Source organism: Podarcis muralis, chromosome 6, assembly GCF_964188315.1.
Source record: "Podarcis muralis chromosome 6, rPodMur119.hap1.1, whole genome shotgun sequence".
Taxonomy (NCBI): Eukaryota; Metazoa; Chordata; class Lepidosauria; order Squamata; family Lacertidae; genus Podarcis; species Podarcis muralis.
Window position 1 is genome coordinate 62,791,929 of NC_135660.1, and position 27,626 is coordinate 62,819,554.

General features: G+C 41.3%; 2 protein-coding genes across 6 annotated transcripts in view; one reads left to right on the forward strand and one right to left on the reverse strand.

Annotated features, from left to right (window-relative positions):
* IDE (insulin degrading enzyme) overlaps window positions 1-16,881 on the reverse strand; it is a 49,018-nt gene extending 32,137 nt beyond the window's left edge. For 2 of the 5 annotated variants that reach the window (XM_028729794.2, XM_028729793.2), the window contains exons 1-4: window positions 15,404-15,575; window positions 5,221-5,405; window positions 4,023-4,230; window positions 2,633-2,802 (exon numbers count right to left, since the gene is read on the reverse strand). In XM_028729794.2, coding sequence (XP_028585627.1) covers window positions 2,633-2,802; window positions 4,023-4,230; window positions 5,221-5,405; window positions 15,404-15,534 — 694 coding nt within the window. In that variant the 5' untranslated portion in view covers window positions 15,535-15,575. The other 3 variants (XM_028729795.2, XM_028729796.2, XM_028729797.2) reach the window with 3 other exon arrangements.
* Window positions 16,882-24,443: 7,562 nt separating this feature from the next.
* Window positions 24,444-27,626, forward strand: part of KIF11 (kinesin family member 11) — a 29,304-nt gene continuing 26,121 nt past the window's right edge. The window contains exons 1-2 of the mRNA XM_028729792.2: window positions 24,444-24,784; window positions 27,212-27,344. Coding sequence (XP_028585625.2) covers window positions 24,714-24,784; window positions 27,212-27,344 — 204 coding nt within the window. The 5' untranslated portion in view covers window positions 24,444-24,713. The remainder of the gene's footprint in view (window positions 24,785-27,211; window positions 27,345-27,626) is intronic.

Genomic DNA, 27,626 nt, shown 5'->3' on the forward strand with positions numbered 1-27,626 from the left:
CTCAAGCGCTTCCTCCTCCCACCCTTGGCCTTAGATAAGACTTTCAGGATAATTAAAACAGTTTCCCCACGATACCTGACTTAGGAAACTGTGGTTTAAGTCAGGGTGGATATCACTCACTTGACATCATGTGGCAACTTCAAATGGGCTGCCAATTCTTATTAATCAATCTCCCAATTCTTATTAATCAATCATAATTTTCTCCCAATTCTTATTAATCAATAATAATTTTCTAAATTACTTCACTTTTTTTGGCAGTGAAAAAGGAAAATCAAGACTAGAGTTTCTAATTTCCAGTAAGCTGACTCTTACATTGCTGCTATGCAAAATAAAGCTAAAACACAGCATTCTGGGTTGATGAAATGTAGTTATGAAAACAAGCTTAATGCAAGAAATCATAAAATAAGTGAGGTGAAGATAATGTTCTAAAAATAATGAGAACAGGGATTTAAAGAATGATCAGCTCAATTCACAAATAGTAGTAATGAATATAGACAAGCACGAATAAGAAAAACCATTCAAGATACATAAACAAATGGTCTTATTCAATTTATGATGAATGCACAGTAGTTCAGGTCTCCGTACACTTTCATTGTGAATTGCCACCCTTACAGAATAATTCAACATTGCACTTTCCTGATTGCTTGCGAGACAGAATGATCCCCCCTTTCTTCCCCTCCCCATGCCCTGTTATCCTGACCCTCCAGAGCAGATTTGGGGGTTGTGGAGGGGGAGGAAAGCCCTGTTGTACTAATTGGAGTCCTTGCACTGGCTTCCGCTAGCACACTAGGTTAGTGGAATCTGACTCAACATCTGCACTTCACATGGCAGAGTATCTGGTGCTGCTATACCTCTTTAAGCTTCTGTTTTCTTTTTTTTATTTTATTTTAAAGACTGCAACTACATTTGAAAATAAGAGTTTTTGAAATCATGTTTAAGGCAAAAAGTGACCATTATCAGAAAGGGATCTTGCTACCACCATTTTAACCCTAATACGTTCACCAAAGGTAATACTGCTGTAATAAACGGACGGAATAAAACCTTAGGAGTGAGAGCTTGCATGCTGCTCTCACTTAACCGGACTTAAACCCTCTGCTATCACAATTTCAAAGCACATTTCAATCAGAAGGGTGGATGATCTATGCTGAAAAAGAGAGAAGGGAAGTGAAACACACTGATTCATCTGAACTTTACTGTGGCATCAACCACAATATCTTTCTGGAAAATTTCTCAGGAATTGCTTTGTTTTCTGGTTTAAGAAGCAGTGCTGAGAGAGGTTTCTTCCACCAGTACAGCTATATAATACTTTTTCCACACTTATAAAGAAATATTTCTTCTAGTGTGGCAGCACTCACACTTTGTAACTCTCTACCTAAGTACTCTTTTATGATCTGCTTAAAACATTTTTGTTCACACAAGCCCATCCATGTAGATGTTGACATGCTTTAATCTCTCTTCAGTCTACTGTTAATTTTAATTATCTTTTAAATGTTTTTAATTACAGTATTTATTCTTAAACTGCTTTTTATTGGTAATTTTAATACTTCTTGTAAACCACTTATAGGCTTTGTAATTATCAAGTGGTATATAAATTCTGTTAAATAAATGTGACACATTCTCAGTTGCTTTTAAAGGTGAATCAAATGCAGTAAACCATGTGTAAAGGCTACATCATCAAATAATTTCCATACAACATGTTTTTATTTTAACACATTCTTAAAAAAAAGAAAAATTAGATTTTCTGTCATACAATTTAAGAGAAAAAGAGAAAAAAATACATAACAGAAAAGAAACATTAAATCATTATACATTAAATCATTATACAATATCCAAAAAAGAAGAAGAAAAAGAACATAAACAAAATAAAATGAACCCACCACCCTGTTTAACTTCCCTCCACCACTACTCGTCTTCTCTAGAATCAATTTTACCCTTATCATTGCATTCTGGTTGTTTTTATTTTCTCTATATACATACATATGTCACTGATAATTTATTGTTTTGATGCATTTACATTCTTAGTCTAAGCATATTAGCATGTCTTTTTTGGAGCAGTATTTTGCCATATAGTCATCAAAGCATTGCCATTCATTTTTCAGTTTTTTATTTGACTGCTGTCGTATGGATGCTGTTAGTTTAGCCAATGTTAAATATTCATTTGAGAATCCATTCCTCCTTGGTAGGTAATTCTTTAGCTTTCCATTTAGGTGCTATTACTATTCTAGCTGTGGTGGTTGCATATAAGAAAATTCTTTTTTTCGATTTCAGTATTTCTTTCCCTAATAGGCCCAGTAGGTAAGCCTCTGGTTTTTTCATTAGTGGGATTTTAAGCATTTTTTTCAAGTCCTCATGTATTTCTCCCCAGAAGTACTTAATTGGGGTGCAGCTCTGACTTTAATCTTCTCATATGCAAGGTAGGCGTGCTATCCATACCTGTTGTTAAAGCCCTCCAGGTCTAATAAATCTGCTTTTTCCAAAGTGATCCATTCTTCCAGCCATACAAGGCATTCTGCTTCATAATATATTTTTTCCAATATAAAATAATGCTTTGGAGCCTCACAGCACAGCACAGTTTAAAGGGACTCCCCAATCGAAAGCAGATCATGTGCAAATGTAATGGAAGATTAAATACCTGTTCCAAATTTACTGAAGGGGTGATTGGGATTTCCAGTAGCCTTTTCCAGCTGAAATAGTCTCCAAGCATCATTCATTAAATTCTTCTCATGCTCAGAATCAACAGCATTCACTTCTCTGTCTTTGCAGCTTTCATCAAACAGAGGGCACAAGAAAAACTGAGCAAACCTGCAAGAAAAAAAAGTCAGATTTCCCAAATCAATGCTTCGACAATTACATTGTTGATAGTTTAACATATGAAATTCATGTTCAGTGTGGAGAAGCACACAATTTATTATCAGTTCAGGATAGGATTTGCCCACCAGGTCTGAGCCTTTTGTCTTCAATGCTCTGGACAGATGCCCATAATTTAATTAAAAATTTGGTTCACCTGGAGCCACTCTGTTGCTAAGTAGTCTCATCACCAAGTGGATGTTCTAATCTAGTGCAATTTACTATAATGACCTTTTTAGCAGACAGGACACACTCTATGAGCAAGATACCATCAGCTGCCTTGTTTGCTACTTCAGATCTGCTTCTTCTTGCTGTTGTCTTATGAACTAGCCACTCAAAGTTTCCTTAGCAGAGGCCTGCTGTGTGTCTGTGAAAAAGAGCTATTGGGACCTGCTCTACACAGACGTACTGAGGACCCTTCCAAAATCACCAAAGCTAATGTTACTAAGCCTCTCCTTGGCCCTCAACATGAACCAAAGAACTTTTTTTAAAAAAGTAAAAGGACACAGACCATGAAATGAGTGAGGGCTGTGCAACCTGTTAATTACTTTGTCTTTGAAAAAAAAATCATGCTAAATTACCTGGGAGTAAGCCCCACCAAATTCAACTTACTTCTGAGTAGACATACCAGAGATTGCACTGTTATTTTGCTAACTCTGAAGTAAAATCAAATATACAGTATGCAGCAGTAGCTTGAATATCCCTATTTTCACCAAATATAAAATTCCACAGAGAGAAGAGCCTTTGAGAGTCAGCTGATAAATATGCAACATATGCTGAGAGTGTAAGCAGAATATATTTATAGAACAAACATATGTGAGGTTCCTATGCAACACTTTCATGGTTATGTAAAGTAACAGCAAAATGATAAACCATATGAAGTTTTTAAGACACTCGCCATACTGTTGATGAGTCTCTCCTCACTTAGAACCTATTTTGATATACTACCGCAAGGGCTCATTCCATATGTTTTCTTTTAGCACTGTTATTCCCAAGATGTTAAAAGTATTTCAGTAATTTAGTCTTTACAATTGTATTAAAGTCATTATTATAAAAAAGCAGAAGTAATAAATACACTAAATAATGTTATCATCTGGTAGGACTCTCATGTTAATTGTGCTTGCTGGAAAGACAAAACCAAACCAATATATTTAATCATTAATAGATATGCTCACCTGTCCAGGGCACCTTCCAAGTGTTCATGTGATACATCAAAATAAAAGTTGGTGTGTTCTCCACTGGTAAAAGCATTTGAACTTCCTGCATGTTCACTGAGAAATTGGCTGTACTCATTTTCTTTTGGGTATTTCTCAGTTCCCAAAAAAAGCATATGTTCACAAAAATGGCTTAACCCAGCAATGTTAGGGGGATCAGATAATGACCCTATGAATAGGAGAAATGGGCAGAAATAGAGTCTTACTTTAAAAGCTGATACACAAATTCAGTATAAAGCAATCAAATCATCCAGAACAATCAACATTTTAACACTTTTCTCTGGGTCAGAGAAATCATCTCACTGATTATGACTGCAAATATTTAGGAAATTATATAGCTCCATTTCCCTTTGCAGAAAAGCTAGGCTGGAATGCATCTGCTAGTATACAGCTGCTTCATACTGACTTTAGAGAAGCTATAGGAAAGGTGTTAGCTGGAAATCAGAGGCAAGTGGTTTATGTGAGCACCCCAAGCACTTCAAACTACTTGATAAAGCAGGACATACATATGTAACCACTTTGGTTTTTGGTTTTTAATCAGAACATCTAGGTAACAACCATGTTCTAATTTCATGTTTGCTTAACATGCAAATACATCATTTTCAGGCCTACTATCTGACTTCTCAAACATATTAAAAAAGGAATAATTTGCATGTGACATGCCATATGCCATTAATTTATACCAGGAAATTAAACTATTTTAATTCCCCGGCAGACACACTGGGAGCTTAAGCGCAGAAGGATATGGAGCATATAAATTGAGTTCTTCTATCATTCATCCTTGAAAAACTTAGACCTGCTTTAGAACAAGTAATTTATACAGCCAGTTTTATGACAAACCTAACTTCTGAGGCTAATCTGGCTAAGGCTACAATCCTACTTCCATTTACCTGGGAGAAAGCTACACTGAATTCAACAGGACTTCTGAGTAGAAATGGATAGCCAGCGCTGTAAGATTGCAAACCTATACACATCTTCCTGGGAGTTCAATGGGGTTTTGTGCACTTCCATATAATGTCAACTTCCAAGTAAGCAAAACTAGGATTGCAGCCTCAGTGTAGTATGTTGAAGGTTGTAAACCATTTTTTTTAAAGTTATCGCATTTGAATTAGATTACAGTGCAAAACCAAGTTACAATTTATTATAGATGATCATATACCTATGTGTACATCAAGTGCAGCTGAAGACTTGTCTGTAGTGGGGTCACTGATAAGCATTGCCTTGATGCCATTTGCCAGTTCTAGCCCACGATACTCTCGTTTATCTTCAGGTGATTTGATAATATCATTTGCTATTCTTTTAATAGCAAGATGACTCATTTTGTTGTGTGTTGCTTGCTGAAGCCTAAAAAAAAAAGCAGTAAAAGTTAAAGCCATATCTCAGTTCAAATAGCCTAAGAAAGAAAAGGGGGAGACGCATCTGCAACTCAAGAACACTCAACTCTAGAAGGTCCAGACCAAAAACTTATTGTCCACAGTCCAACACTGTAAGGCGTACTTAAGTTCACTGAAATCAATAGACTAAAGCTATAATACTTCCTTCAAATGTAGAACAGCTCTGAGTGCTTTCAATAACAAGTTGGCCTAATAATGGTCACAGTGAATCCAGTTTATTAATATCTATTTTATAATATTAAAAGCCTGTACTTTATTTCCTTTTTATCTATAACAGTATAGTTGCTGTCAGCCTTCACTAATTGATAATATTGGCTATATATTGAAAAAAGTGCAATGTAAAATCAACATATGCATGCCTAAATAAAAGCATTATTTCAGTTATGATGTAGTAAAGCCTAGTTTATAACATCATTTTCATCTGCCAAGTGTAGATTACTATAGCTCCTTAAGTCCATGATGAATTGCTTTACAATGAATATAGAATGCTAGAGAGCCAAAATGAACTGACCAAGCAGGTTTAAAATGTCACAACCACACTCCCAATGACAAGCCAAAAACAGTTTACTTCAACGTCTGTGATTCTGTGAATTAATTCAAGCCCACATGAAAGGTGAAGTCATTCATGCTGGGCTATTTACCTGACTACACCCTTATTGGGAACTGAATAAATATAATTGCATTTCCTGTATTTGTTCATGCTACATACACCCTATTCCTGACCTGTCATTGATTTAGCTAGAAGATAGGAACAAAAGAAAAGAAGAAGCATAGAAAAATAAGAAAACCATCCCTGCACATATTCCAGGTACCAGGCATCATTGCAAGAGCTTCTTGTTCTGTCATGCCTTTGCATACAGTCTCTTGTTTCTTGGCTTTCATGTAAAGCATATAAATACATATTTAAAATATATGCCTGAAAGGAACAGCATGCCTTCTTCAACCTGCCAAATAAAAATGCTTTTGTGCTGCCATTCTATCCACACTTACCCAAGAGCAAGCCAAACTGAAAACTATGAGACTTATTTCTGAGTAGAAAGACACAAGATCAGCCTGTTAACAAGGTCCCTTTTCAGTTCCTAGATCATTCTCGCCTCTTTCACCCAAGTATCTTGTACTCTGCAAACTAAAGTGCTGAATGATTTGTTCCCAGTGTCTCCTGGCAATTACACCACCAGGCTGAAACACTGAAGACAAATACAAAGTGTATTAGCTATTTGGAGCAGAACAGCATCACATTACGATTGTTCTAAATAATTCATTTGATAAAACTACAAAGCTATTCCATCATTACTGTTACTGCCACAAAAGTAAAGAAACTTCAAAAGGAAAAATAACAGCATAGAATTTTGGGAACAGTGCTATTTACTTTTTTTAAAAAAAGGTAACAGAAGAATGTGAAAAATTAAGGCTTAGAGGAAGGCGAAACAAGTACTAGAGAATAGTGTGTTTAAGGACTATTACGTATCTAGGCCAAAATCAGACCACATATGTAAAGACTACGTTCAGCCATCACAATCACACACCCCAAATAGTTAGCAAGGTCTACAAAAAGCATTTTGGGTTCCACACAGTCAATTCTCATGCAACTGTGCAGAGGACATCCATCCACATGGAACAGTGGATATTTTTAAACATTTTAATAGAGAAACGTAAATAAAAATAAATAAACTTACTTGCATAAATATTTTTATGTTCTCCAATTAATCTCATACTGACCATGGGTTAAACCACATAGTAAAATTCCACTGTCTACTGACACTATCAAAGTCCATAGCCCTCACTTATATACTAAACATTTTACATTGATGTTTTATGCAAACCAGTTTGATCTCAGCTACAGCACACTGCATTTCTAAAATCAAGGTGTTCATCTTGTTCTGATGAACATCCCTCATTGAGAACTGTGCTAACCTATGAAACAGCAGATGTCAACAAGACAAGCAAAAGAAAAAATAGTCAAAAGATACCATGCCAAAGAGCAGAGGTTGCAGACAGGCACAATTAAGAATCAAACTGAGGGGTCAGGCAGCTGTAGAAGTGAAAGCCTGTAGTAGCAACAACTGCTCCAGTAACAGAGGATTAGGATAAATTAATAAGAAATAATAGTTAAAAAGTAGGGGTGTAGTGGGGTTTAAAAGAACAGAAGGAAATAGAGCCAATATGATACACAAATGTCATATTTGAGAGTTGCATAGGTATTCAGTGAAGACAGCAGTTGGACTCTGTGGAGCTTATGTTGGGATTCAGCTTCAGGTTGGAAGTTCAACAGTGCGCCAGCTGCCCAGCTGATTTCCTAGCTTAGATTGTGGACATGATCTGAGATCTAGTATTGGAGTGAACAGTGGAGCATAAAAGGAACTGACTTGTGTTCCACAAGCCTCACTCTGCCACTAATGCTGTTTAACGTCTACATGAAACCGTTGGTAGATACCATCCAGGACTTTGAAGTGAGACCTGTGGGCCTTTCCCAATTTATATTAGAGCTAAGAAGCTGTATATAAAGTACTGCTTTGGCTGATTGGACTCTGAATGCTGACATTATGGAACAGTTAACAACATTTACCTTTCGATCCACAGTTAAGGATGAGTCCTAAATTAGAGTAATAAAGCTTGTAATGAACAGTATGTTGCAAAATATAGCACAAAGCAGAGCAGAAGGATTCAAATGGCTACAATGTCAGAAATTCCCGCAACTGACAAATTCAGGTATGACACCCACAGAAGCCAATGTTTCCATTAATTAAAATCCACCAGCTGCACAATTCCTGCCAAATGGCAATCACGTTAATGTAACTTCTCACCTCTTCTATAACGAAGACAGAATTCAGAGCTTTGGAGGAATTCATTAAAACTCACTACTATCATATACAAATAAAAAATAACCAAGTCCATTCCCTAACATAGCTTTTAGCCTAGTCCTCCTTATACACATTCCTTGTTGACCTTAAAAAACTCTTAAAGACAGGGAGTGAAGATGAGGGGGCTGATATTGTGACATATTTCCTAAAGTAATAGTGACATTTAAAGACACATCAGCCAATAACAAGCTTTTTTTTTTGACATATTACTCTCAGTAATGAAAAAGAGGCATTTTCATCAGTGTACAGAGCTATTTAAATACATTACTGTTCAGTAGTTTTAAGTCACACTTTTTATATCGTTCAGTGTGATACAACACAGAAGTTCATTGTACTTGGAAAAGATCTAGCAGTGTCACCCCCATATCTCCAAAGTCAGACTTCAACCATATCTGCATCATCACTCATGTCCCAAGCAAGTGGTGTGGTAAAGTACCATCACTCACCTGACCTCTGGTCAGTTGTTGCTCTAACCAGGAGGTGAAGCCATGTTGGTACAGTGCTCTCACTGGTGTGTTTGTACCATGCTGCCCTTGCTCCTGCCTTTCCCCTCCCAATAGTCCTCCAGCTAAGCAGCAGAAACATGAGGGCAGGTAAGTGGCGACACCACACCACCTGCTACTTACCCCAAGTAATTTAAAAATCTCTGTAACTACCAAGTTCACTGTTTGGAAGTCACTGGCTATATCTAGTAATCAAGGAAGTGAGATAGATCATAGAATTGTAAGCTTGGAAGGGACCTCAAGGATCATCTAGTCCAACTACCCTGCTATGCAGAAATCACTAGTGACTCATGTTAAGTTTGTGGTCTACTAAGACCCCTAAAGCCTTTTCACATGTACTACTGGCAAGCCAGGTGTCCCCCATCGTATATTTGTGCAGCTGGTTATTGTTGTGTGTGTGCAGAACCTTAGATTTGTCACTATTGAAATTCATTTTGTTAGTTTGGCCCATTTCTCCAATCTGTTGAAGTCATCTTGAATCCCAATTCATCACCTACCCCTCCCAGTTAGGTGTCATCTGCAAATTTGATGAGCATCCCCTCAATTCCTTCATCGAAGTCATTAAACAGACGTTAAACAACAGGCCAGACTTGTCACTTTTTTCCAGGATTAAAAATGATTTCGCCATAAATGCTTTAAGAATTATGATGTTTTAAAGACTTTTACATACGAAGTGTTGACAAACTCAGCTACAAATATCTCTACTCTACCTAATTCATAAATCTAAGTCAAAAGTACCGGTACCTCCAGAAATGTATAAATGGCATCTCCCTTCATCCCGCTTTTATCATGACGTTTTTAAATTGATAATTTTCTGCTTTATTTTAGAATCCCGAGTTTAGTTCTTGTTCAAATGCTACATAGAAGCAGGGAAAGAAAATGAATCCTAGAGTTGATAGATCTCACTGTAGGTAAGACTCTGTTTCCTTCTGCATGTTACAGCAAAAGCATGACTCATCCCTACTTGCGCTTCCTATGCATCTAATTTACCACACACCTTGGCTTTCACAGTTCCTACTTTTTTTGTCCTGGCAAGGGCTCTGTGTCTTTATTAGGCCTGTGACAGGCAAATAAAACATGTAACAAATTTGCCAAGCAATGGTACATAATCTTCAGAAAGCTACATCTGTTGAAATCCAACTGTTATGCAGCTGTTAGAGGCACAAAAAACTCATCATAATTATGAAGATACTTTCAACAGAAGCTAAATGCACTTGCTAAGGTGGTACCTAATAATACTTCTGGGAACAAGTATTGAACTAGCATGTGACAGTCTGAGTAATCTATATTTATAGCAGCTTAAACACTGACCTGGAATAACCCAGATAATGAGATCAATTAATTTCCAGTTCAATTAAAAACAGGACTTTTCCTATGGAGATACAGTTTGGATGTATAGTGGCTTATTCTTCCCTCTCTCTCTGCCTCCTGCATATTTTTATAGAGAAAAGCATTACTTACATGCCATATATTAGTGACACTTCTCACAACCTCAACAGGGAAATGGCTTTCATCAAATTAGTTCCTAAGCTTGTGCAAGGCAAACCAGAGCTCTTTAACAATAAGCATTCTTCTAAACAAGAATATGAACACCCCCAATTCACCACTTGTATATCTTTTTGCTTTATATATCTAGATATATAAAGCATATCTTTATACTTCCTGGGGCTTCTCAATAATAACCATTTCTGAAATAGTTAATACTGTACTATTAAAGAGGAAATGTTGTACGATGGCACACATCACGGATGCAAAGTGTGAGTTGCTTTCAACAGAACATTTTTATGATGAAAGTGGCTTGCAACTAAGATCTAAACAATTGCGTGGGAAGGAGTTACAGAAAGGATACACACAAAAACACATACGTATTCCCAAGCTGTTTATAAAGGTTTTTAGAGTGATTTAGAGAAATGCTTCTGTCATAAGCATTTATTTTCAGTAATGATACACTATGTTTATAATTTCTAGAAATAAAGAGGACCCATAGTGGTATACAACACAATAAACTAAAATTAAATTATGAACATAATGACATTAATTGAAAGAAGAACCCTCAAAAGTGGTGTACAAAGTTCTGGCATTTCAGGTGCTGTCATTAAAGGGTAGCCACAAAGGAAGTGACTCAAATGGAATAACAGGAAGGATAAATGCTGTTATTCATGTATTGAGCAAGGGGTTGGGCTTAATGGCTTACAAGCCCCCCCCCCAATTCAATCATCATATACAAGACTATTTGGAGGCAATAACAGTCATTAACATGCTTAGAAGAGGAAACAGAGAAGTTTCACCAAAGTGAGAATAAGATAGAGGAAAAATACACAACAGTTCATTTTGAAAAGATGTTTTTTCATACCATGCACAGTGCAGCAACACAGAAGCAGACGCTCACAAAGCCTGAAGTTCTCTGGCAATAACTTAATGGGAAAATATCAGTGAGGTGCACAGGTGTCTGCGAGAGCTGAACTGAAAGGTTAATTTACTGCAACACGTAGGACTTTATTCGCGCAATGAAAAGAAAGATTGCTATCTCATATCAAAACAAGTAGGAAGCCCAAAATGATTCAGCTACATCCCTAGCTGACTATCTTGCATCACTCAAAGGTCACTGTTTTTCTACAGAATTGTGAACTCCATCCAGCAGATATAATAACCAGATATATTCACCTGATACCTCTCTTTCCTCACAAAATAAAGGGTCAAGAGCTCCTGATCTTACTGATTATTTGCCAATGCCTTCAACCTTTGATATACCTGAAGTATAATTTTCATCCCAGAAAACCAGATAAGACTCCCTGCCCTTGCTCTGGTCTGCATAATTATCTCTTCTTTTTAGTCTTTGTAGAACTTATTTACTCATTTTATTATGATTATCCCCTCCACCTTAGGAAAATAATGCTTCCCCTTTTCCTTCATTTCCCTTGTCGTTTAAGATCACATTTCTTTCGGCCTTCCAACAGTATTCCTCTCTAATTGGCTTGCTTCCCACTGTCCCTTCCATTTTCACAAGGGCCAACACAATCTAATGTTTCAGCGACAAAGGATGGAGACAGACTACTAATCATGGGAACACTACTTAGAATTGATCCCAATGGTAGTTTAAGTGTGTGATGAGCTGGTTGCTGAGAGGGTTCTACTCACTTACTTCATAGGGTACTTATAAATAGGAACCATGTGACAAACTGGTATCTGTTTCTATCTGGGAAATATGTCAACCAATATTTTAAATATTAAGCCACCCTGTACACTACAAAAAAACCTAGTTAAAAAACTGGACTGTACTCTCGCCAGCTGCTTTAACCAAAAAAAGTAACACATTTTGTCCCTAACCACTTTTGTTGTTTCCTGCAATCAATTCTTATCTAGTAGGTACCTTAGAAATATAAAAGAAAGCCAACCTATACCCTCTCTTTGTTATTTGCTGCTGTATGATCACCTTATAACAGGGATGGCTAATCTCAGTTCAGGTCTGATCTGACCCCTTAAGCAAATTTTTCTGGCCCTCCCAGAACTCTGATTTTTGCTGCAGCAGCAAAAAAGAAAGAAAATGAAACAGACACAGTGCTGGAGTGGGAAGAGCCCAGTTCCCCCAAAGGGAATTCAAATCACTCTCCAGTGTCATGAGATTGATCATCTGAGCAGAGAGGGAATGATGATCACCCTCAGCGTGGATCAGCTGGGGTGGGGAGGCTGTCTGCCTGTGGATATTCTGTGTAAGAGTGTCTGCACGCATGCAACATGCAAGTACATTAATGAGTGTGTGGCAGCCACACCTACTACTGGAATGGGGCCCCTAAGTGAATCCCTCAAGTCAAAGAAAGCTACCCTGCCTTACAGAGACACTTCCGGGTCACGTGGCCAGCGTGACATCGCTGCTCTGGTGAGCCAGAGCCGCACACGGAAACGCTGTTTACCTTCCCACTAGTAAGCGGTCCCTATTTATCTACTTGCACCTGGGGGTGCTTTCGAACTGCTAGGTTGGCAGGCGCTGGGACCGAACAACGGGAGCGCACCCCGCCGCGGGGATTCGAACCGCCAACCTTTCGATCGGCAAGCCCTAGGCGCTGAGGCTTTTACCCACAGCGCCACCCGCGTCCCATCCCTTTCTCTGTATTCTTGGGCTAATCTGGCATATTTCTCTTTTTCCTCATGAGCTAAGGATGGGAGCCTGGATGGATGATCTCATTGTATTAGCATTGGCCATGTCCAAACATTCATAGGGTGGATAGAAAATCCAACTACTGTCTATTGCTCCAGCAAAACGAAGCTATCTTCTGTTGTGAGATTCAGCAACTATTTGATCAATGAATTAAACATTGTGCCCAACTGGAAAGGTATCCTCAATTTACCTTTTAAAAAAATCAGTATTGATAATGTATTAAAAAGTTCAAAGAACATTTTAGAAGTACCATTTCCTCCAGGAAGACACAGGAGGGCTGAGATATCAAATCATCTGAAGAACTTTTAATGTGCAAATATATGCAGAGCAACTAAAAATTAAGATTTCTTTAAATGGGAGATAGCCGTACTTCTGATGTTGTGTACAGTACATGCATGTGGTGCACATACAGGCAGGAAAGAATAATTAAAGAATGAAATGATCTGAAGTGTTGCCAACTCATTTTATGGATTGTGTTGTTGAAACCTTTGTCCCACTTCTTTAAAAAATTTACTGATGCAGTTATGTGGGCCTAATTCCAACAGAATCAAGGGGTGTATTTATTTCCAACATATATCAGAGTATTAAGTTACCTTTGGTGTAAGCTTCTCAGTCATCCTTTCTTAATATGTTAGCAACAGATTTATATTTAATAAATAGATCAAATAATTTTTTATAATAGTTCTTAAGTTCAAAAATCTGGCTACTACATGACACATTCACTGGAAACCTGTACAACCTGATCTTATTTATGTATGTTTAGTGGTAGGCAACTCCCACCAAGTTCAATGGAGCTTAATTCCAAGAGCACTTTGTTGCACCTCATCTTACTACATTAACCTAAGCCTATACATTTTCAAAGCTTTGCATGCTTTTGTTCAGCACTGTGGTTGTTCTTCCTCATACAGACCAATCTGTCAGAAAACAGATGCCCTGTATACCTGCTGTATATTGTACTTAAACTACTGTATTTAAACTAACTGTTGCCTCATTTGTATTTAAGTATGTTTTCTGAGTACAAGCCAAATCCTACTCTGTTCAATTATGGCATACCTTTTGAATTAAAAATGATTTATGGTGCAATTGTACAGCTGTCTACTAAGAAGTCTTATTTAGTTCAGTGGGGGCTTACTCCCAAGTAAGTGTGTTTAGCATTGCTGCATGTGTTCTATAAAGTAAAACAGTTGTTAAACAGTGTCAAAACCACAGTTTTGAATGGGTGGGGAGAGAATCTTCCTTCCTGCGGAACAACTTATAAAGGTGTCTAATGCATTCCTAACTTACATAATGTTGGGCTAACATGGTTCCCGATTCTTGCTCTACACAAAGTTGTCTGCACTGTGTTTTTAAGTCCACATGAAAGCCATGCAAGCATTAAAAGCTAATCCTCTTCAAAGACAACGGAGATCTGATAAACCTGTTACGTACACACTTGCAGGGAAGTACTTTCCATCAGCCCTGTAGGTAAACAACTAATATTGCCAACTCATGCAAAACAGTCGCACTTAAAGAACAGCAACACGATATTGCAAAACCCTCGCCTGCATGCATGTATTTTGTGCTCTCGTTTCTGACATCCACACACACTAAGAGAAAAGCATTCATGTACCGACGGCGACACAGTATTTAAAGACGATCGCAGTTTGCGAAGAAAAAAACTCGATTTCCCAGATTTTTTCTGCGAAAAAAAATTCTTTCGCTCGAATTTCAGCGATCGTTCGCCGCTTGCTAAGTTCTCCCCTTAGTAAACCGGTTACGACCAATGTGACGTTGAATTCCTCCCATTAAAAACATGACTCCCAGCAAAAAATACAAGGGGTGGGCGGAGGGGTAGGGAAAAGAAAACATTCACAGCCACCACTGAGCGTTTTTGCGCCAGCTGTTTACGACTTGCTTACTCCTACTTGCACCACTACACCCGACTCAGTCGCTTGGGGACTATTTCGCAGCCGCATACGACCCCCTTTCTTGCCTACCAGAGTCACTTCGCAGAGTCGGAGAAAGAGGCCGCTACACCGCCCCTTCCCCTCAATGCCAAGCCTCCCTCCTTAAACAGCTCAGTGCCAGAGTCCACCTTCCCTTCCCCCACGGCCTCGCATTAGCGCTGATTCACCCGCTCCCAGGTAGAGGTCCCCCTCCAGAAAAATCACACACATTTAACCGCCTGTTATACAACCAGGGCAGAAACCCAGGTGGGGGGGCGGGTGGAGAGAGACATCCCACCCCACCCTCCTCCTCGGCCTCCTCAACCACTTACACAACGGAAAGAGGGAGCTGGGGGGCGCGCGCACACCCACCCACCCCTCCCCCCCGTTAATACTACTACTACTACTACTACTACTACTACTACTACACTGGCACACAACACCCCCATTTTGGGGCAACGACGCGCCGCGTGGCGGAGGAGGTGGGGAAGGAGACACGATACCCGGAGACGAAGAGCCGCTGTCGCAGCGAAAGCAGGCGAGGCGGAGCGAGAGGCCGGGCGAAGCAGCAGCCCCAGGAGAGCAGCACAGTCCTGCTGAGGAGAGGAATAAGCCGGGGGAACCACTGCCGCATTATATCCCGGCCCTGCCTGTTGTCGCCGGTGCTCAAGCCCGGCCTACCTCTCCGCCGCTCCTCCCTCAGTTGAAGCCGCTTCTGGCCGGCGGAGGCGCCATTTTCTCTGCCCTCGTTTACCCGTGTCGCTGCTGCTGCCCTCGCCCACCTCCTCCTCCCTTCAAGCCCCGCGCCGAGGCCTGGAAGCACTTCTGCTGCTCCTACCTGGGGCCGAGGGGAACCAAGTCGCCTTCCTGCGGAGGGACCGCTAAAAGAGAGACCGAGGGCGGCGGCGGCGGCGGCGGCGGCTGCAGAAGCGACGCGGCGGGAAAGCGCCTGTTGCTGCTGCTGCGGTATAAAAGGAGCAAAAGGCCGCCGAGCTGTCTGCTGCTCTTCTCGATCGCGGGGTGGAGGGATTCCCGTTATGGAGAATGATGACAGCCTGGTTTCTAAGACACTCGCCCTTTGCACGCTTTGCTTCGATAGTCGACCCCGTTTTAACTTCCGAGTTAGAAGCATGCACGTGCGAAAGGAACTGGCACATGGGTGGAACGCCCCAGAGCGCGCGCTCTCATTCTGCTTCTCCGGGAGACCCTCCTAACTATACACTTACCTAGGGGGAGAACGAGTCTTGCCACCATCCACTGGATTTTGCTTCCGATTAAAATGGGTTAGGAGACATCACCGCTCGAGCCCGGCATCCTTCCGATTCCGGAAGAACAACGCGATCTGCGGCAGGGGCTGTTGCCGGCGGATGGCTTGCTCGGCACGAGCGTCGGCAGACAACAGCCTACTAGACGGTTGTACGTATGCGAAATCGGCTGCCCAGTAATGAAGCAGTTGGAAGGCAGCATCACCTGTCTCCTTTTTTAAGCAGCCAGATCCGATGCAGATAGGCGCGCCTATGCCTTTTGATTTCGATGGGTTATGCGCTAAGCTGCGTAGAATCGGTGTAAGGACAAAAAGGGCTTCAGAAATACCGGTAATCTGTGAAATGGCAACGGTAAAATCAAGCTAAATGATCAAGGCGCACGTGTATTTGGCACAGAGGCAAAAACTAGCCTTGGGCACAAACTTAAGCATCCTAAGAGTTTCTGTTTATTATTAAAGGAAAGTTCTAGCCCTCTAGTCTGAAATATAGGTTCCTTCCTACATTCATGTTTGCCTCTCCCTGAGATTAAAAGCAAAACAAATTATGCAAATAAGTACAAATACTTTGTTTTGAATTTACATATACATATAACTAGTTTGGTGTGGATGAGACCAAATGTCTATCTAGGAGTCTAGTGTTACATTTCCAGCTATGACTAGCAAGCTACTTGTTGAAAACTTAAAAGCGTAGCATGAAGACAACAGCCTCTTCCTGTTCTTTGTCTCCAGCACCTGGTCATAAAATTCATCCTTTTTTCACAGAATTTTATTGATCTTGGTGTAAAATTCTGGTGTTAGTGGGTTGTTGTTTTTCCCTTTTAAAGCACAAATTATATGCAGGCTGGTATTCAGTCAAACTTCATAAGAGGAACCTGCTGGATCAGGCCAATACCCCTTCCTAGTCCATCATCCTGGCGTATAATGGGGTAGATCGTGAAGAACTCAGGGCATTTCTGCAAGGCAGGAATCTTTGGAAGAATTATACAGGCCTATAAAATCAGTACAAAAGTTCCCATTAACTTTAATTGCAGCTTTCAAGCTTGTTCTGTTTGGCTGATGATGTACAGTTTTTAAAAAACTGTTAATTTCTTCTTCCAAAGTTGTACAGACGACATTTGACATATTTTGATTAGAGTAACATAATTCATACTTCCAGGAATACTAAACACATGTGGAATCAGAGAGTTGTAGAAGGAAGGACCCCGAGGGTCATCTAGTCCAACCCCCTGAAATTCAGGAATCTCAACTAAAGCATTCATGAGAGTCCACAACTGCCTGAGGTCGTCTGCACACATTCCACCTCTGCACACATTCCAGTTTGCCAATATCCTCCTCAAATTGTGGCACCCAGAACTGGACAGAGCATTGGTGCCAAGGTCTGTGTGACATGGAGGGGGGGTGCTTGTTGTGTGCGCATGATGTCACATGTTTGACATATGTATGACATCACACATATCAGGAGGAGGCCGCAAGGCCCAGGGAGGTCTGCTGCCACCACAGTTAAGCCTGATAAGGCCTTCCGCCACCACAGGGAAGCAGCTCATTGCCTGACATACATTCTGGGTCTTATTAACCCTATAAACAATAATGGCTCCCAGTGGGTTTTTAATGATGGGCAACTAGGCCAGTCGGGCCTCCTGAAGCAACAGCTGTGCTGGAAAAGTTTGTTTTGCTTGGCAGGTTGGGTCAACAAGTGTTTTCTGTTTCTTTTTCCCTGCCAGCAAATGGTTAGCAAACAGCAGCTTATGGTTGACTGGGGGTTCCAGGAGGGGGAGTTGAAAAGGAGAGGATTTGGAGAGACAGTTTTTAGTTTGGGATAGAGTAGGTTGGGAGAATAGGTAGGGAGACGGGGAGTGAGAGGAAGTAGAATTGGGTAGAAACACCCACTCTAAGGAATATATCACAAGCTAGACAAAGGAGTCTCTGAGCTTATTGTGAAGGACAGTGTGTGGTGTCCAGTAAGAGTAATTAGGCCAGGAATTAACTGGGAGGCTGAGCCAGGAGAAGTAGAAGCTGGACAGATACAGTCTACTTAGTTCTCATTCCAGTCAGGAGGGGAGAGATTCTTCTACGAAAAGAGAAGACTCCCAAACCACTTAAGAGGGGTGTGGAGATCCCTTGAGTCTGTTACTTGGAGTACCTCAGGAGTAGGGTTGTCTAAGGAGTGTGTAACTGACAGGAAGTACCACCTTGTTTTAAGAACCAAAATATTAAGCAGCAACAGCTGTGCAACAACAGAGCACTGAAGTGAAATATTACAATCTGAAGTATCCTATGTTTTACCCACTTGTGTCATAAACTTCCTTTTTTAAATAAAATCTTTATTCTTTATTTGATCAAATTCTGCCTGAGACTCCAAATTATTACGTTTTCCCTCACACAAGTCCCCCACAAGATAATCTGGGGTAGTTTGTGGGAATTCGTGGAACTGGTGTTCTGTGAGGTGGGTGCACTATATTTAAGTGAGGGTGGGCCCAATGGCACCGGGGGGGGGGGGGAAAGGGCTGTTGCACCGTCGCATATTAATTAGTGGCAGCGCCGTGATATGAAGTTAAAACCCACACAGAAATGTACCCAGAGATACAGAACAACCAGTTAAATAAAGTATTGAGGATATTTTATTAAAAGAAGAAAAAAATTCTGTCAGAAAATGACCAGTAAGCGCCAAGCAAGAGAGACTCGGGATGACCCAGTGCAGGGAGCTGCTGCATTTGAGGAGAATCCTAATACTGAATTAGAAATGATGAGGCTAAGATTAGAATTGGCTAAAGTTGAAGCAGAGAAAGAAAAACAAATTGAAGCAGAAAGAGAAAAGCTGACATTCAGGTAGCACAGATAAAGGCTGAGAGAGATATGGCAGAGAGAGCAGATTAGCTCATGAGGAAAAAGAGAAAGATGCCAGATTAGCCCAAGAATACAGAGAAAGGGAGGCCAAGATGGCCCATGAAAAAGACATGTTTCTTTTAAAAATGGAGGAAATTAAGCTGAGAGCAGAACTGCCACAACCATTGTTGCGGGGTGAAGATTTTACCTCAACTAATATAAAGAGATTTCCAAAGTATGTCAAAGGTGAGGATGTACAGGCATTCCTGTTTAGTTCTGAACGGACCTGTAAAGATTTAAATATTACTGAGGAAAACTGGATGCTGTACTTACGCCCACAGATATGTGGAATTTTGAGTGAAATATTAATTTTGTGAATTTTGAGAGAAGATGAAACCTCGCATTTCAAGAAAGAGTGAAGGTGCTTGGTGTTCTGTGAGGTGGGTGCACTATATATATTTAAGTGAGGGTGGGCCCAATGGCGCCAGGGGGGAAAGTGCCGATGCGCCGTCACAACAGCTGAACCTTATAACTGAGGACAGTTGCACAAAAAGTGTTTCGTAGGTTAATGGAAGTACTTGTGTTCTGTCCTTTCAATAACATTCTCCACCAGCTGCTGAAACACCAACATTCTTGCAAAGTCCTGCTGGTTTTGAGGTTGGGGTGCTTGCTTGTTCTTTTGACATCCACTTGCCAGTAGGAACAAGGGAATTCTGGGGCTTGCTGTCACAGAAAGAGCTACAATCAATGGAGTACAAATCTGAGAACTTCAGTACACAGATGTGTGCTCTCTCAATCTCTGTCTCCCTTCTTTTAACAGGAGTGGCAGAAGGTGGAGTAGGTTTTGGTGGTAAACCAAAGAAATTTGACAAGGAGCACTCAGTTGTTTTAGCAGCAATAAAAAGACTCACCATCCACCACATGCTACTGAAATGAAGTTGGGAGATAGGGAGCGTAACCAGAATGGGTAACCAGAAGTTGCTTTTTGAGTCAGCTCATTTAAGTTATGGTATTCAAAATGAATTCCTGGGCTCCAAATGCTTTTATTCTAAATGTGCCTCTTTTGCACGTAACTCCACCTGAGTCTATCTTGAGGTTCTAATGAAAACAAAATAGATCAGGGGTCAGCAGACTGTTTCAGCAGGGGGCCGGTCCACTGTCCCTCAGACCTTGGGGGACGGACAGACTATATTTTTTTTGGGGGGGGGTGAATGAATGAATTCCTATGCCCCACAAATAACCCAGAGATGCATTTTAAATAAAAGGACACATTCTTCTCATGTAAAAACACAATGATTCCATTTAGAAGACGATTGGGCTGGATGTTCAACATGTTCCTAATGTTCAACATGTTCCCTGTTGTTGTACCAGACTTGCTCAATGATTCCAACAAGTCTTGCAACATATTACAGGACTGGGACACCCCGAAAGAATACAACTTTTGTAAACATCCTCATCCGAGGCTAGTTCCTGCTTTACTTGTTTAGAATCTGTAAACATTTCCCTCTTTCCTTGACCTCCCTAGTCCTTCAGCCGAAGGGGTGGGGGAACCTTTCCTGGCTAGTGATCCAGATTCTTATCTTTCCACCTCTGCTGAACCAAGTTTGACAAGTGGGTGGGACTGTCCTCCTTTCAGTCACCTGATGTCACTATGATGTGAGGTGATATAGGGTTTTGAAGCCCCACTTGTTCACCCTCCAGGACCAGGCTGAGTTCCCACCACTCATCAGCTGTAGGCAGGGGAGAAACTAGGCTTTATTTAATCTGGGTCAAAGACACCCCCCATGCACATTTGTGTACACACACACACACACACAGGCTGGGAGCCCCAATGGTAATCCTCTCTATAGAAGCTTCACCTGGGGCAAAAAATCTGGCTAGCTCCGCCGCCACTGCTATGGCTCTGCTATAGGAGCTCACTTTAAGCTCCTGGTCGAATGCCTTGGCCTCAACACCTAGTTGATAAAAGGCTTCATACTTCCCCCATTTTAAAGTACTAGTATCCTGGAAGTGTGCTCAAAGCATGTAGCATACATATTTTTGGCTTTTGTTTTTCAGATCCTTTTAGACATACTGTATGACACACTCAGTTCCCTGTGAGATATAGTCAAGGTGAAAAGTAATTAGTAAGAATGTGATTATGTCATGCCAATTATATACACACCCTCCTTTCATTAAGCCTTATACGTAATGATATATATGAGGAAATGCCTAATTGCAATCATGTCAATTACAGCATGGTGCACAAGCTACTTTTGCTGTAGTATGTTTTTTGACCAATGGATACCAATGGATGAATTCCTCTTAAACTGAAGTGAATTCATATCCCACCCTTTTTATTAGTTGAATTCATATCCCACCCTTTTCTTTCAGGAGCTCATATTTGGTGTACATGGTTCTCCCCCTTTCTCATTTAATACCCTCAACAACCCTGTGAGGTAGGCTAGGGTGAGAGGCAGTGATTGGCCCAAGGTCACCCAGTGAGTTTCATGGCTGAGTGGGGAACAGAACCCTGGCTCCAGGTCCTAGCCTGACATGCTAGCCAGAGGTTTGGAAGGGATCCCAAATTTGGGGGTTCATAGTTAATAACCCTCTACCCACTCATTTGAGAGAAAGCCTCACTAAAACGCAGTGAAGTCACCTATGCAGAGATAGGCAATAATTTTAAATCACACAATCTTGTAGGTGGAACTGTCTGTGACCTGGCAGATCCTTGCTGCAATATCTTTGTTCACTGGTTATTCCTGCCTGCTGCTGTCAGTCATCCACCCATGTCCAAACAAATCTAAGGCGTTTGTATAAACCCAAGAAACCGAAGTAGGACAATGAATCTGCATTAACAGGCTGTTAAATATATTCAGAAGCCAGGGCAACAGCTAATTTTAATTTGACCCCGCCATAAAGTCTTGGAATGCCCCGTCTTCTGTGCTCTGCGTCTTGAAGATGTTCAAGCAGGAACATGGGAAGCCAAATAAGTTCTGATGAGAGCTACAGTATACACAAGACAGTGACGAAGCTCCATTCACAGCTGAAATAATATTTTTGTTCCAGATTCTTGGGAGGGAGGGAGGGTGTCCTGCCAAAGGCAAGGGGGTTCTTTCTCTGGGATTCAGAAGCAAGACAAGGCACAATTGGGGAAGAAAGCGTTAAGATTTATTAAAAAGCAGGCAGATTATACATAAGAGTATACTACACCAAGTAAGCAACACCTCCGTTCAGCTGCTGGGAGCTCCACAGGGACAGCAATGGAGAGGACTCCACAGGTAGTCACCAAATGACACAGCACGGCAGGTCTACACTGATGCTCTCCCTGTGTCTGAATCACAGGGGCCTTCCAAAATTGGGCTGCATGATTGGTGCGGGCGCTGCCAATAATAAGCCTAATACTGCTTCAAGGGATTCTCCCCCACCCCTATCACAACTGTTCTCTCTTACAGGTATTTAGGCTGTGATCCTCCTAAGATGGTATAGCTGTACACTATCTCTTCTAAATGTTTAAGCTGGGAAGCAGACAAGTAACACATTTTAGCAAAATACTGTAAGGCTGTTTCTAGCCAAAATAAGGATAACTGCTGCCTAAGAGAGTGAAGGTCACTGGCATGAAGGAGCAATTGTGACAGGCCACTACACCACATCGATGTACAATATATCTTCTGGTGCATTTCCCATACAGGGTTTAGCTACTTCTTGACTTCATGACATGCCCCCCCCCCCCAAATCTAGGCTTCTCTTCATGCCCACAGACAGCATGGTAAAATCATGGTCTTAACACCATCTGCTCTGGAAAAGCAAAAAAGTATAAGATGCAAGGAACAAGCCCTCATGATTTTACATGCAGGTATCACAGTTCCACCGTACAATAACAGGCCACATCCATGCCACATAAATCCACAGTGGTGCTGCAAAGTTCTGGATCCATCGGTTTCACAGCACAGTCACGGAGTGTAAACTGAGACTAAATCACAAATTTCTGTTGAACTCTAAAAACCTTTTAAAATTTTGTTTAGTAAGGTTTAGATAGCACTAAGAACAACTAGGTGGTTTAGGTAAAATAGTACAAAATATTAATTAAAATAGTGACAAAACAGCCTTTAAAATTTCATAATACAATTTTCAAAATTTAAATAAAAGCAAGTTTTAAAAAAACAAATATGCATGATAAAATTACATGTCTGTGTAGTCTTTCATAAACAGAAAAGCTTATAGCAGGCATGGAAAACAATATAATTATGGTGCTTGCCTAGTAATTATATTATTGCCTACTATTGCCTAACTTGGCTCATAATTTTGTTATGTTTTGATTGGTCCTAGTAAACTGTCATTAGGTTGTTAAAAATTCTTTGTGTCACTCCCAAGGATACTTAAGAAATGCCTTTTTATAGGCCCCAAAGGTGGTCCTTTCACACCACAGAGGACAAATGGTAGCTTCCAGCAAATGAATCGCCCTAGGTGAGTCTCCTCCCTCTGCAGTTTTCCTTTCCTCACAGCAAGGAGGCAGGGAATGGGAACAGTTCACCTGGTGACTGACTGGACACGTCATATGTAAATAAGTACGCTTTCTCTCCCTAGTTTCCACCATAAGGAATCCTGCATAGCAACCGTGTAACACGGACTCAGGTTTCACAGCTTCAGAGCTATGTGATAGGCAAGCCGAAAAGGGCAGTGGAAACTACATCTCCCAGCATGCCCTGTTGTCATTAAACTGACGGTGCTTTTACAAATCCCTAAGCATAGAGATAAACGATTAGTGCAACAGCCAGTAGTTTCCCTATTTGGAAATTTCTATTTTACTCCGTGAGATGACTAAAACAGAAGAGTGTCTGTCTGCAGAAGTAATGCTGCACAGCTTCCGCACAGGACCACCGAATAACCGAGCGTTTGCTTGGGATCAAGTGTTCACACGTGCCAGTCCTGGTGTTATACACGAATATTTCCAGCAGAGATGCGTCTCCCGATTCTTTCCCCCCCTTAAATGTGAGAAATGGTCTTCTTACCGCGGCTCAGGTCCAGAGGCTGGAATGCGCTTCCCATACATACATACATACATTTTTTTTTAATACAACGTAAAGACCTGTGCACAAACTCCTGCCTTTGCTCTAAACACTTTGCCACCAAATCTCAGCCTGACATTTTATTTTGTTTTAAATGTTGCCACAGGCTTTTGCCGGGCGTGGGAGGAAGAGATATCTGTATTAGAGTAATGACTAATGAGGTTCGCGTCAGAAGTAGCCCAGAAGTCCTTTCTACAAAACGGGAACGGACTGCTCTTCTATTAGTGGTCTATGTTTCATTTTGATCCTTGCGTCTCCGGATCACGCAGTCAAAAACGTAAGTCCGCTTCCTGGGAGGAAATAATAAACGAAAAGAGGGAGAAAAAGTCCCGTGTTGCCCTGCGCGCCTCCTCCCTTCGCGCTGATTGGCCGAGGCGCGAAGGAGCGAGTCGTTCAAAGTAGGCGAGTGTGGAGGCGCTTTGGGCGCGCGTCTCGTTTGAGGCGGTTCTTCTTGACATTCGCCGGTCCGAAGCGCTTCTTTTTCCTCCGGGAGCCGGCGGCTCTTTTTCTCCTCTCCATCTCTCGCGGGCGTTTCGGCCAGCCGGTGGAGCTCGCAAGTGCGGGGACCCCCCTCCCGCAGCCGTTAAAGACGCAACGGGACTCGAGCGGCCGCCTCCCTTCCCTTCCCTTCCTCCGCTCCGCCCGCGTCGGGGTCTTGCCTGCAGCGGCCTCAACATGAGTTCAGCGGGTGGTGGGGGCAAGAAGGACGAGAAGGGCAAAAACATCCAAGTGGTGGTCAGATGCAGGTGAGCGCGGGGGGTGGGGGGTCCTGCAAAATAAATACAGTATGGGGGATTTGCTGCGGAAACCAAGTTAGGCGCCTTTCTCGATCTTGTGCATGTAAGCCTCGCTGACTTCTCACTAGGCTTGATCCCCCCGCGATGGTGTTGTTGTGGATGCTTCGGGTATCGAAGAGATCCTTTTTCTAGGCGTTGTCGGCGATGGTGAAATTCAAAGAGGTTGGGTGCTAAAGACTGCGGTCCTGGGCGCACTGGCTTGGCAGCGCAGTGGGACATCTGAATATGCATACAGGGTTCTGCTGTTGTCGAAGAAACCACCCCCCCCCCAAGTGTTTTGTAGGTTTGGGCAGAAGGTTGGTGGTGATCCTCGGGTTGGTAGCTGGTCATCTTCCCCGTGGTTGGTCCAGGTCCATCTCCTGTTGATTGCTGGCATTTTTGCAGAGAATGTTCAGCCTCGGTCTGATCCAGCAGTCGGCTTACTTACATATCTGTATATTCAGGATCAGTTATACTTTAGCTTAGAAATTACTGGATACTTCGTGGGGAGAAAGCAAGATCCTTGATCTTGCAGACAGAACCTACACATTTGCAGTTTTTATGCATTAAGTTGTGTTGGGATTTGTAGATCCTGTTTCTTCCTTGATGCATATTAATCATAATGTTGGAATAAGTCCCCAGCTCTTTTTGCTTTGCAAATTTCATATGTCACACCTAAGGATGGCTGATGTGTGGCCAACACATGCTCCTCCGGATGTTATTAGATTCCAGCTCCTATCAGACCCAGCTAGCATAGCAGCCAAGGGGTCTTCAGCCCCCCAATAAAATATTTGATGGGCCAGCCCCCCCCAAGACATTGCCATTCAAATGCTGTATGCACCTTGACATGTGATTGCTTATGCCGGGTGCAGCTTACCTGTTCCCTCTCCCAATATTTTATTAAAGTTGACACCACTGCCAGCTAGCAGGGTCCGTGGACAAGAATAATGGGAGCTGAAATTAAACAGCCTGCTGTAGACAGTGGTGATGACTGTCTTGCATTATCTGCTTAAAAAAGAAAAAAAAGCATTGTGCCTCTTTTGTTATGCCATCTTTTATTCCCTCTTTCCTCTTCCCAAGAGGTTTAAGTAGTGCATGTCAATAGAAAAGCTATCAGTTCATTAAGAACAAAGTGAAAGAGATGAGATGAGTCATTTTTTTCTAGCTTGGCATAGAAAATAAGATTCTTTTTTTAAGGTGGAGACAATCTTCAGCAATTCAGTTTCCACTATCTGATTGCTTGGGACAATTTAATTTCAAGTATAGTGTAAATATGCTTACCTATAACATTTAAATCAAATTGTATCCTTGATATTTTCTTAGTCATTTATTTCAGTCATAATACTTCTGTTGGGGGGCAGGATGAGATACTGATTCATCACCTAAATGCATACTTTTTAGTTATCCTCTCTAAATAACCCTAGCAAATATGCTGTATTGAATCTCAATGGATTTAGGGCATTGGAAAACTTTCCACAATTCCAGATTTTCCAAGAATCCCACATCACTGTAGGTGATTAAGTCCAACATTTTCCCATTTTTATTGTGTACAATTGACATTTCTTAAACTTGTCAAAGCTAGTTCAGCAAAATCAAATTTCAGCATAAAACCTGCATATATTGCATTCATAATTCAGTGTTCAAGGTGTTAGTGCTGAAGGCTGCTCCCTACAAGGTCCTTTCTACCTGGCCTAGGTGGAAAGGCCCCTGGCTCACCTTGCCCTATTTCAGGGACTCCTGGGAGACTGGAGGGTCACTGCCCTGTTGTGAATGCTGAGGAGCCCAGGCTCACTGGAACAAACTGGGGTTGGGGCAAATGTCAAAAATGCTTTCAAATGTTTTAAATAGTTTTTAATTTATCATGTTTTAAATTTTGGTTTTATGGTCTACTTTTTGCTCTGTTGGGGGTGGGATTAATGTTTTGTTGGGCCTGGGGATTAGTTTAATTTTTAGTATAACTGAATTGTTTTTTGTTTTATTTTTTAATTAGTTTCTATTTTATATAGTTTGTATTCTGTTCTTAAGCGGGGAGGGTCAGGGTCACATAACACCGGTCCTGAAAGACCTACATTGGCTCCCAGTACATTTCTGAGCACAATTCAGAGTGTTGGTGCTGACCTTTAAAGCCCTAAAAGGCCTCTGTCCAGTATACCTGAAAGATCATCACTCCCATTCAGCCCAGATACTGAGGTCTGTCTCCGAGGGTCTTCTCAGTAGTGGCACCCACCCTGTGGGATGCCCTCCCATCAGATGTCAAGGAGATAAAGAACAACACAACTTTTAGAAGACATCTGAAAGTAGCATATCCACTGTCTAAATTCTTGTCAGCCTTGTGTTTGCCTGGAGCTAGACTAGTGCATATGCAATTTGAGATCAACTCTTTTACCATTTTTAAAGGCCCTTCAATGCAGCTGAGCGCAAATCTAACTCCTATTCTGTGGTGGAGTGTGAAAATGGAAAGAAAGAAATTTCAGTTCGCACTGGAGGGGTGATGGATAAAACAACAAAGAAAACATACACATTTGATATGGTAAGTATCACTATTTGGTTGGCTTCCTAGCATGTCTTAGCTATCTTATCATTTTTGAGAATTTAGGGCAGGAATCATTGCTCAGAATAGAGCATATTCTTGGTATGCAGAAGAGTCCAGGTTTGATCCCTGACATTGGGATAAGGTACAGCTGGTTAGATAGTCCTTTGCCTTAAGACCCTAAGGATTCATTTCTAATCTGAATAGATACTAGACAAGATAATACTAGGACCAGATGGATATATCTGATTTGAACATAATGTAACAATTTGATTTAGTGTT